At 43.6% G+C, this 11886-nt stretch overlaps 1 protein-coding gene across 3 annotated transcripts; it reads left to right on the top strand.

Moving 5' to 3' along the window:
- The first annotated feature begins 1858 nt into the window (after window positions 1-1858).
- LOC109770881 (disease resistance protein Pik-2) lies at window positions 1859-11499 on the top strand. Of its 3 annotated transcripts, none has more exons than XM_020329598.4 (6): window positions 1859-2521; window positions 2941-3169; window positions 4808-5007; window positions 5705-7225; window positions 7551-8318; window positions 9240-11499. In XM_020329598.4, the coding sequence occupies exons 4-6, from the start codon at window positions 6146-6148 to the stop codon at window positions 11217-11219; spliced, it is 3828 nt and encodes a 1275-aa protein (XP_020185187.1). In that variant the 5' UTR covers window positions 1859-2521; window positions 2941-3169; window positions 4808-5007; window positions 5705-6145; the 3' UTR covers window positions 11220-11499. The 3 variants fall into 3 exon arrangements, with proteins under 3 accessions (XP_020185187.1, XP_045087691.1, XP_045087690.1); XM_045231756.2 differs by having other exon boundaries at window positions 4114-5007; XM_045231755.2 differs by having other exon boundaries at window positions 2941-5007.
- Window positions 11500-11886: the final 387 nt, after the last annotated feature.

The raw sequence follows: 11886 nt of genomic DNA, 5'->3' as shown, positions 1-11886 counted from the left end.
TTGCCAGCATGTTCCAGGTCCCAGGCCGCTTTCTGCTCTGCTGCCACGCCATGACCGGAGACATCTTCCGGCGCATCGTCGGCGAAGATGAAGAACATGACGATGAGCTTCCCGACGAGGAGCCGGCGTTTTTGCCGGTTGAACGACCTCACCATGCGCCTGCATGCATGCACGGCTCTTCCTCGACAGGTAGTACCTGCTCGTGCCTTGATGAGGTCGTTCAACCAGCAAAACGGCGGCGGTCGTCGGCGACGGCGGGTCCCGGCGGTGCCTAAGGCGGTCCGTCTTGAGGCACTCGTCAGTGACGACCACGCTGTTGTAAGCATATCTCCTGAAGCAGCTGCCAGCCGGCGCCAGCGGCGGCGACCCCAATACTCCGCGAAGCTCCTTGCCTTCACCTCGAGGGCGCGGACGCCGGACGGAGCGCCTCTCTCCACGGTGTCGCGTGGGGCGGCGGCGCCGCAGTCGGTGACGGGGAAGCGGCTGCCGGAGCTAGCGTCGTTGCTCCGGCTCGAAACATGCGGCCGCCCTGGCCCGGAGATGATATGATATTCGAGCCTATTGTTTTCTATATTTTGAATTTCCTGAGGAACGGCTGCATCCATGGCGTTGACTCTTTCTATCTTGTCTCATAAAGCAGACACCAATGATTTGCTCTAGTTTGAACCTATTCTTCTCTATATTTCGAATCTCCTCAGGAGTGAATACAAATCTTGCAACGATTCATGGCTTTGACTCTTTCTTTCCTGTCTATTGTTCTCTATGTTTTGAATTTCTTGAGGAATAATTGCACATCTTGTATCAATATTCATGGCTTAGACTCTCTTTCTCTTGTCCTGCAAAATAGATAATGCGCCAAATCATCTATTTACAGACGAATCTGTTCTTTATATTATTCTAAGTCTTTTATTAATAGATGTAAAATAGATAATTTGCCGGTGCTAGACGGGCAACAATAAGAAATAATAATTCGGAGACTACTCCACCACAAGCAGCGAAAACACGCTCAGCCAATCCTCACTTGACGACTTGCTATATTAAATCACAAGCAATGAAAGCATGCTCACCACAAGGCAAATTAAATCCAGCTGAGATATTAGCAATATATCGTCAAATCCACACCGTTTATTTTCTACCGCTTTGATAATTGAACCGAAGATTAGCTTTATGATGACAACTTTTCATTAGTCTTATATGTTCTGGATACTCTGACTAGCACAGTTCAATTTAAGATTTTACTATTGGAGCATGTCAACTGGTTGGGTGCTCGGCATGTAATCAACGCATAGCTCTGTAGACTCTTCCGAAGTACTCTGGCCGATCTCTATTTGTAAACATATGCCCGACCCACTAGAATCGCCCTTGAGGCGATGCGAGCATCTGTCTCGCTGTAAGCGAGATACAGACGTGCCCATGTTGTACAAGGCCGTGTCATAATTTTTTTTCGTTCTATTCATGAACAGTTTTTGTATTCATGAATATTTTTATATTCAAGGACATTTTTCAAATTAAATTTATGAACATTTTTATGAATTCGCAAACATTTTGTGTATTCATGAATATTTTTCGAATTTGTAATTTTTAAAATTTCACGAACATTTTTCAAATTTCGTTAAAAAGGAAAACAAGAAAAAAGAAACGGAAAAAGAATGAAAAAATAAACAGACGCCCGCGCCCACTGGTCTCGTTGTAAAGCCCAGATCTTCATATTAGCCCATTTCCAGCGAAAGCCCAGAAACCCACCTGTCTCTTCCCAAACTGCTCGCCGTCGCCGTCGCCGTCGCGGCGGCAAACCCCCACATCTCCCGCCCCCCCCCCCGCGAAAAATGGTGTCTACTCCACCCACTTGCTCGCCGAGGTAGCCTCCCGCCTCCTCCACCCCATCTCCCCCGCCGGCGACCCACTCTCTGCCTCCACCTCATCCCTCAACCCTAGCGCCGCCGCCTCCGCATTCGCCTCCAGGGTCCCCGACGCCGCGATCTCCCTCGCGTGCTTCGACCGACCGCAGGCGGCGCTGATACGCTATGCGTCTGGAGCTCCGCCTTCGCCGCGAGCCTGACCGCTCGTGTCTAGAAATTAGGGGATCGTGTTCTCTTCTCTCCGAACTGGATGCAGTTAGGCCGCTTAGCTGTCAGGCAAGGCCATGCCATGCCAATGCTCTCAGTGCTAAACGAAATCGAATATGGTGCGGCGGTATCACCCGTTCAACTCTCTGCGGTTCAGCGTTTGCCTCAAAATTCTGTTTACCCCATCAGTATGTGGGTCAATAGTATGCTATTTTTCCTGCGTTAGTGTTGATGTTTTGTGATTTTTTTTTTCTTGTGCAGTGGGAAGTTGCGGGGCATTCGTATGATCTGTTGCACGCTGTCGTGAAAATGGTGCTGTTATCCCCTCTTTCCTTCGCCATATTACATAGAAGATGGAGAAACCATATATGAAATGGGTACAGTTGCTCTGGATGTAATGTAACAGCTCATCTATCTTATCAAGTGCTTCCCAGTGATGGCTCAGCCTCATGCAGGTATGCTTTGGGACAGTTATACATAGGCCAAAGTAGTACTAGCGTTCATGACCTATAGCTAATGGAATTTAAGGATGTAGTGCAATATTCGTCAGTGTTGTGCACTTGTGCTGTCTTCTAGACTCTAATAATGTTTTGGCTGTGGACATGATATGGGAAAATATGGCAATACATGTTAATGCGCAATGAGAATCCTGGAAGTGTTACATTGATCTTTTGGTCTTGGGCATGTATTTTCGTTTGTTAACCCTCTCTCCTCAAAAGTTTTTACTGTTTTCTGAGTAGTAAAATACTGACTTGTTGGCACTCTGTTACCTACCGTTATTTGTGCTTGCATTAGGTGATGATTTTCCTGTTGCCTGACTTGAGAAAAGGCTGCCTGCCATTTCTTGTACATATTTTAATGATTTGCTTTGCAGTTTCTGTTTGTGTGTGGTACAGTGGTAGGGCCCTTTTGTGGCACCTGGATCCATCAAATCTAAACCATGACTTCAGCGATGCTATGGGAAGTAATTACAAGGCCCTTGTTTTGTCTGAGAAGAGAACTACATGATACGGCAGCACGGCGTGTGATTGTCATTCTTAATTTGCTCCCCACCTGCGTTCTTGGAGATGCAATCATTATTCCGTATCTGATTGCTTGCGAACGTAAGTTCACAACTCATAATACTTGGTGCACGCTGCTCTATATTTTTCTTGAGACTCTTAGTTTGTCATGTTTATGTGAGCTCGCTTCTCCAAGCATATTTTACACTTGCTTTAAAGGTGCATAAAGTACATCAAAGGTGTTGTGTTTCGAGCCTGAAACCAGCAAAGTTGAAGTTCATTTTAGGAAACAGAGTAATTGACATGGTAAAGTGAAGTCTGCAAGGCTTGGATTCACAATGCCTGAAACTCAAGTAATAGATGCATTCTTTGTATTATTTTGAAATTACATCTTCTGTAAGTGGGAACTCTATTAATCAGAGTACAGGTCTATGATGGTTGAGATCAGACACTCAATTATTTAATCTTCTGTAGCATTCCTACAACACTATTATGGATGTGCGGTGTTCTGCATATTGTCTCAGTGCATTATACATTCTGGGTGTTGAATAAGGAGATCACTTTATAATGTTTCCTCAGGTATATCATTTATGTATGTAGGGGTATGCGTTCTGTGCTAGGACTTTGTGCAGCAGTTTTATCATTAGTGTTAGATGTGCTTCTCGAGCCTGTGGGATGGGGAATATCCTTTGATCTGGGACATACATTTCCCTTTCAACATGCTTATTTTCCAGGCCAACGAAGGGACTTGCCATAATAACTGAATCCATACCATGCAGAAGAATAGTGGATGTCGTGCCGTACATAGAAGTTATGGTTTGTTTCAGAAAATTAAGAATAGATAAATCTTCATGGAAAATCATACAATCACAACCATCAAAGGGGCCGGACTTCGGCCAAAAATAACCATCAAAGGGATTGTTCAAAATTCAAATACAGTTCTGCTTGCTGCAAAACTTCACACAGCGAACCATTAATAAATTCGAGTGCAAGATGAAGAATTATCAGACGTCCCTCTCTCATGCCCTAAAATTCTGCATTTACAGATTCCTTCAGGGCTCAGGAGTGTTGATTGTGTCCTCTAGTTGTATCAGTGAGCAAGACTGTAACATGCTAAGGCACTACACACAGACTGGTTTTGGAGTCAAATGAAATGCAGACGAAAAGGAAAGGTCATGGCCTAAATGATGAAGTGCATATTTCATCTGTCTGGCTTGACATTATTGGCCATATTTTCCGTTGTGATCTTTGAATGTGAAGATGCATGTCATCATTTAGTCAGTCGACTTATTTTTCAAATAAGTAATTTGTTTCATATGCATCGATCCTTGTTCTTACTTTACGGTCTTCAAGTTGCTAGGGCTTGATGAGAAACTGATTATTTACTATACATGCATCGAAGTGTGAAAATTTATTGCCGAATGAGGCCCATGCCATACCTTTGATGTTTCATCTGAGTACATGATAATGCGCAACAGGAGTCTCGGAAGTGTACATTGATCTTTGGGCCTACTGTATATAACTACATATTTTCTTTTGTTAACCTTTTCTTATCAAACATATATACTTTTTTCTGACTTTTGAGTAGTGCAATATTGAGTTACTGGCACTCTGTTATCCCGGTCCGTCCTTACATTAGGTGAATGGGTTCTCCTGTTGCCTTACTTGAGAAATATCTGCCTGCCATTCCTTTTACATATTTGACTGATTTACTTTGCATTTTCTGTTTGCGTTTGGTAGGCCCCTTTGTGGCATCTTGATACATCCATTCTAAAACATGATCTTTGAGTGATGCTACGGGAAGCAATTACAAGACCCTTGCTTTGTGGGAAAGGAGTTACATTGTCGGGTAGCATGGCGTGTGACATTAATACGCTTGGTTTGCTCCCCACCTGCATCTTGGATATACGATCATCATTCCATATCTGGTTTCTTGCAATGTAAGTTCGCACCTTATAATGTTTGGTACTAGCTGCTTTATATTTTTTGTGTGAAACTGAGTTTGTTGTGTTTATGTCAGTTGGCTTCTCCAACCATTTTTACACTTTTGAATGAAAGTGCACAAATTACAGTTCAAAGGCGTCATGCCTCGAGCCAGAAACCAACAAAGTTGAAGTTTATTCTATAAAACTGGGTTGTGAGCATGGCCAAGTGAACTCTGCAAAGCTTGGATAATTTTGTTGTTTTTAGGATACTTAATTATTTGTGGTGATGTGAAAATGGAAAATTCAAAAGAAAGAGGAGAGTAAAACAGTTTCTTCCTTGATGAAGAAATGACTTGTTTGGTAATATCAAAAACTGGATACAAGTAGAATAACCATTAGAGGCTCAAGTTGTTACTAATGATGGGATTAGCTCCAATATGCAACCATTAGTAGTCTTAGCAATATAGTATCTAAACAAAGTACTCTAGCCGGCCAGCTCTAATAAACAACATTTTTTTTTTGACCATTTACAGTAGGGAAACCCCCTATTGTTTGTCATTTTCATTTATAATTAGTAAAGAAGTCCTTACATGGTTGCAGAGTACTAACAACCAGATCAGTTACAAAGGTTAGCACTTAGCAGCTACAACTAGCCCTAATAAACAGCATGCAACTGTCTTTGCTCTCTTACTGAAAAAGTGTGCCCGTGCAGATAGGACTGCTGAGCTGAGGCATCCTCAGTCTGTCATGTTCTCACTAGCTAGTACAGCTAATCAAATTCTTGCAAGGACGGTTCATTGGCAAATGAGCTCGCATGCTTGGGTCAGGTCCCAACAAGGCAGCAACCCCTCACATGGGTAATTTATTTCATATGGTCTTCAAGATGCAAGGGCTTGATGAGAAATTTACTGTCCCAACAACCCCTCCTGTGCGTAATTTATTTCATATGGTCTTCAAGCTGCAAGGACTGATATATTTATTGTTCCCAACAACCCCTCTTCTGTACTACTATTGGTTACCTGTCTGCTCCTGTGAATAGATCCGCGCACAGCTACTCCATTGGATCCACACTGAGCATTTTGTCCAGTTCAGCATTTTTATCTCAGATCCACACAATAGCAATAGGAGTGAACAGGAGAGGAGAGTTGGAGCAATGGAGGCGACGGTGCTGAGCGTGGGCAAGTCCGTGGTGAACGGAGCTGTTAGCTACGCCCAATCTGCCGTTGCAGAGGAGGTGGCGCTGCAGCTGGGAGTGCAGCGCGACCAGGCCTTCATCAGGGACGAGCTTGAGATGATGCAGTCGTTCCTGATGGTTGCTCACGACGACCGAGACGACAACAAGGTGGTCAAGACCTGGGTGAAGCAGGTCCGCGACCTGGGCTACGATGTGGAGGACTGCCTCCAGGACTTTGCCGTTCATCTTGAGAAGCCGTCCTATTGGTGGCACATCCTGAGGACGCTGCTTGACCGGCGCCATGTGGCCGTGCAGATGAAGGATCTCCGAGCCAAGGTCGAGGATGTCAGCCAGAGGAACCTGCGCTACCACCTCATCAAGGGCCCTGCCGCTGGCTCGAAGTCCGTGGCCACGGCCGCCGAGCAGTACGCTGCAGGCAGTAAGGCCAGTGCTACAATGTATGGCGTCGATGAAGCGAGGCGAGCAATGAAGCCCAGGGTAGATCTCGCGCAACTCATCAGCAAGGAGCAGGGGAAGGATCTTAGGGTGATCGCGGTGTGGGGAACATGTGGTGTTCTTGGGCAGGTGTCCGTGATAAGGAAGGTGTATGATGATTCGGATAAGTTTGACTGCCGTGCCTGGGTCAAGCTTACGCATCCTTTCGACCCGATCATGTTTATGCAAAGCATTATGAGGCAGTTCTATGGATATTCTTCTATTTCAGAATCAGCAGCTGAGGGACAAAGTTGTCCAGAATGTGCAAGCGCTACAGGGGCTGAAGTTCTCAAGAAGATGCTGATGATGAAGCAAAAAGATCTGGTAGACAAGTTCACTGAGTATGTGAATAAGAAGAGTTACCTGATTGTTCTTAACAACCTGTGTAGCATTGAAGATTGGGACTGGATTAGAACTTACTTTCCTGCCAGCAGCAATGGAAACCGGATCATTGTGGCTACACAACAAGTTGAAGTTGCAAGCTTATGTGTCGGCCGGAAATATCGAGTTTCAGAGCTCAAGCAATTATCCACTGATCAAACTCTCTATGTTTTCTACCACAAGGTAATATATATATTCTATGCTAAAAAAACATCAAACTCATTCATGTGACAACGTGACATGCTTAATTTTGCTGTAAAGGCCACATAATATCTTCTACTTTAAATTATTATACTCTCTCCGATCGATATTAATAGTCACTGAAATAGATGTATCTAGACATATTTCATTGCTAGATACATCTGTTTGAGTGACAACTAATATGGATCGGAGGGAGTAAGTGATTGGCCAAATGACCTTAGTTACATACTCTCATATTGATTGCGAGATAAAGTACTGGTAATGAAACAATGTACAATACCTAATGTTTTTGCTTGCTTGTGTTTAGAGCCCTCAAGGTGGATCAGATCCAATGGAGCCAGAGTCAAGCTCAAACACAACTGCCATTGTTACTACTAATAGAACAAACTCTTTGGTGCCCACAAGTGAGATACCAGCTGGTGATCAAGCTAAAGATGCCACCACTGGACAGAATGCGGTCATGAGGAGCCTCAGTCGCATCCTGTCGAGGACGGCTCTTCTGAAGGAATCTGAAGTTGTTGGGAGGGTGACAGAAAAAATTGACATCCTCCAACTAATTGTGGATCCAGTGAACAAAGAAGTTCAGGTTATCTCTGTGTGGGGAATGGGTGGTATCGGGAAAACTGCTCTAGTCAAAGATATCTGTGAAAGCCAAGAACTCAGTGACACATTTAAGAAACGTGCTTGCGTCACAATCATGAGGCCTTTCAATCAAGTGCAGTTCCTTAGGAGTTTAATTATGCAGCTAGTGGTAACAGAAACTTCTGAAGAGAATGGTACGGTCTGTTCATTGGGCAAAGTGAGGAAAACATTGCCGTGGTCGGTTGAAAAGCTGGAGGCTGAGCTGGGAAGTCTTTTGGAAGAAAAGAGGTGGTTGATTGTTCTCGACGACTTGTCATCTACCACTGAATTGGACATCATAATGAAAAGTTTACCTTGTACAGAAAATGCTAGTCGAATCATAGTCACCACAAGAGAAGAGAATATTGCCAATCATTGTTCAAAGAAAGTAGAAAATGTGTACAAGCTCAAAGGTCTTACTAAGAAGAATGCACTTGTCGTCTTCACAAAAAAGGTACTTGAAGAAGTCATGATAATTCTCCATTTGTTTCATTTGAAATTTACATTAACCATGGTACTATTTATCCTAAGTTCCTAACCTACAAAACTTTCTAATTTATTTCATGCAAAAATTGCTAAAGCATTTACTCTCACTGGCTTTTGTCGTAGCTTGACCCTTCTAATAGTGTATATCAGTATATGTATTCTTCTGCACAACGGAAATGACATTTTAACTTGGGATGATGTATTGCTTACAACCTTAGTGTTCTAGCCATGACATCCTTATTGTTGCAGTACAACATTCTTTTGCCTCCTTAAGTACTCTCCCTCCCACATATATCACATTCTCATGCATGCCCTTGTACACATTATACCCATTCATTATTCTTGCCTACTGCCGCCAAAATCTTTATGAACCTCGCCAGTGGCTATAGATTCATTCAACTCATTTATGTTCTACTAATGCCTAGTAGGAGTAACTGTCAAGCCAATGCATGTTTTTGATGTATCTAAAGGATGTTGCTTACTGGTCCTCCGTCACTATGTATTTCATGTCATCGAATAGAAATCAAAGTGCTATCATTTTCTTGGCTTTCACGGTTAATTTTTGTTTGAATTTTATCCATCAACCAGACTTATTTGTGTTCCACATTTCAGTTATTTTGTTTGAATTTCATTTCATAGATCACATGCTATTATTTACATACCTTTTAGTTCAAAATCTAGCCATTTTGGACATTCTGTAGTCTTATGGAAACCAAATTGCTAATTTTTATCTTATTTTCAGCTTCCAATTTCATATATATTATCCACAGGGTAGACTTTACTCTGTCTTATCCACCTAACCAGTGTTGTATATACTATGAATTGCTGCATGATCAGATGTGCACCGCTAAAAATTTGGTGATAAGGATTTTGTGTATACAAATTTCAGGTATTCAAGGAAAATGAATGTTTGCATCTGCAGTACCCTGAGTTGGTTGAACAAGCAGAACAGATCTTGAAAAAGTGCAGTGGTCTTCCTCTTGCAATAGTCGCCATAGGCGGCTTCTTGGCAAACCAACCAAAAACTGTCATGGAGTGGAGAAAACTGAATGAGAATCTTAGTAGTGAGTTGGAAATGAATACAGAGCTTGACACCATAAGAACAGTGCTTCTCAAAAGCTATGATGGTTTACCCTATCATCTCAAGGCTTGTTTCTTGTATCTGGCAATATTTCCTGAAGGCTACAAAATTAGTCTAACACGTTTGGTGCGGCGTTGGATCGCCGAGGGTTACTCGAGACCGGTGCGCGGCAAGTCTTCCTCTGAAATAGCAGAAAGCTACTTCATGGACCTCATAAGCAGGAGCATGATCCTGCCATCCCGGAGTTCAAGCCATAGTAGAAAAGTGGTTGACTCTTGCCAACTCCATGATGTTATTCGTGAAATTGGCATCTCAAAGTCAATGGAAGAAAATCTTGTTTTCAGATTGGAGGAAGGTTGTACCTCAAACAGCCAGGGCACAATACGTCACCTCTCTGTAAGCAATAACTGGAAAGGAGATGAGAGTGAATTTGAGAGTACAATTGACTTGTCTCGAGTCAGATCCATAACAATTTTTGGGAAGTGGAGGTCATTCTTCATTTCTGACAAGATGAGGTTGCTTCGGGTGCTGGACTTGGAAAGCACTTCAGGTCTGGTTGATCATCATCTTGAGCACATTGGGAAGCTTTTCCACCTGAGATACCTTTCCCTGAGAGGATGTCATGGAATTTATCACCTGCCAGGTTCTTTGGGTAACCTGAGGCAGCTCCAAACACTAGATATCACAGGCACAAACATAATCAAGCTGCCAAAGAACATCATCAAGCTCAGGAAGCTACAGCACGTTCATGCCAGGGGCGTCGGGAACAACGATGAACCTGTCTATCAAGAGTATCCAAATGAGGTCCCGAAGCTGACGAGGAACAAGCTATGCATCCTGACCTGCTCCTCAGTGGGGTTCTGCGTGGCATGCTGCGCGCCACACCTCCTGAAGGGTTGCATGGGCATTGACGGGGACACAAACAGGCGCGACGTCTGCACTGCGTGCTGCTGCTCCTTTCTGCCGATGCTGGCGACACGCCGGTGCTCACGTGGCGTTGAGATGCCCAGAGGGATCCACAGGTTCAAAGCTTTGCAGACACTGGGTGTCGTGAACGTCTCAAGGAGGAAGGCCACCCTGCGAGAGTTGGCTAGTCTCACCGGGCTGCGCAAGCTGGGAGTGACTGGCGTGGACAAGAGCAACGGCGGAGAGCTATGTTCAGCACTGGCTAACCTCAGCAGCCTAGAGACGCTGCTGGTGCAGTCGGAGGGTAAGCCGGGTTTATCTGGCTGCTTGGATGGCCTCTCCTCACCTCTGGAAAACCTAGTGAGTCTGAAGCTGTATGGTAACCTGGTCGAATTGCCGGCATGGATCAACGGTGGGCTAAAAAATCTGGCCAAGCTCAAGCTGCGGAGTTCCAGGATTGAGAAACATGATGCCGCCATACAGATCCTTGGGAGTCTACCGAACCTAGCCATCCTGCGTCTACGAAAAGAGTCGTTCGAGGGCAAAGAGGTCCATCTTCATTTCCAGCAGGGTGCATTCCAGACCCTAATGGTCCTGGAGCTGAGTTCCCCAGGTAATCTAAAATCTGTGCGTTTTGACAAGGGAGCAGCCCCTAAGCTTGAGCTGCTGCAGTACTATGATCAGCCCAAGGAAGAAGTCGTTTCGGAAGAAAATGGTGATCAGTTTGAAGAAGCCCCCGGTGTTTCGTTTTCTGGGCTAGCATTTCTGGGAAGCCTCAAGGAAGTTCTGCTCGAGGGTGGCAACTACAAGGGCGATTTCGTGCAAAACTTGCGCTCCCAGCTTGAGTTGAATCTGAAACGGCCTGTTCTCAAGATGGACTAACCTGACCTCCGGAAGGCCTATGATGTTTCTGCTGCTGCTCACTTGTTTTGAACTGCCAACCTGCCGCTGAACTGTTTTGATTTTTTTAATTTGATTATATAAGAAAAAAAGGTCTACTTAACTCCTCCCAACTATCTGTCCAGGACACTTCAATTGTACCATTAAATAGTTTTAACAATGGTGTTGCTCATATGGGTACTGGTATAGACATTGCATACAGTGTTCTGCTTGCTGTTAAAGCTCCTGCTGGCAAAAAAGAAAACAGTATTATCGTCAGACTTATCGCTATCATACCTTTTTTGTTGTCAATATCACTATGCTACCAGATGAAACAATTCATGTTAAAAGAATATTTAAGATCAACAAATTCCTAAAAGAAAATGTTGAGTCTCTCCTGAGTTAACATGGCCTAAGGGGGATAAAGGACTAAGGTGTTGGTGGCTAATATTTGCCGCATGATGAATTACTAGCTAAATACACAAACACTTTTTAAAATTACACGAACCATTTTGTCCAAAGACATCAACACTTTTTATAGAACATTTTGAAAATATTTGACAAAGTTTTAGAATTACACAGTATTTTTTTTGTAAAAGGTGTGAACAATTTTATTTTTATTTTTCTTAAAATGCATGAACCCTTTTTAGTTCAAGAATACTTTCTTAGT

The sequence above is a fragment of the Aegilops tauschii genome, chromosome 7, assembly GCF_002575655.3.
Source record: "Aegilops tauschii subsp. strangulata cultivar AL8/78 chromosome 7, Aet v6.0, whole genome shotgun sequence".
NCBI lineage: Eukaryota > Viridiplantae > Streptophyta > Magnoliopsida > Poales > Poaceae > Aegilops > Aegilops tauschii.
This window is presented reverse-complemented; position numbering and strand designations above follow the sequence as displayed.

Coding starts and splice junctions, on each gene's coding strand:
- LOC109770881 (XM_020329598.4), top strand. CDS start 6,146: ATGGAGGCGACGGTGCTGAGCGTGGGCAAGTCCGTGGTGAACGGAGCT. Junction 7,226..7,550: donor TCTATGTTTTCTACCACAAG/GTAATATATATA, acceptor GCTTGTGTTTAG/AGCCCTCAAGGTGGATCAGA. Junction 8,319..9,239: donor TTGTCGTCTTCACAAAAAAG/GTACTTGAAGAA, acceptor TACAAATTTCAG/GTATTCAAGGAAAATGAATG.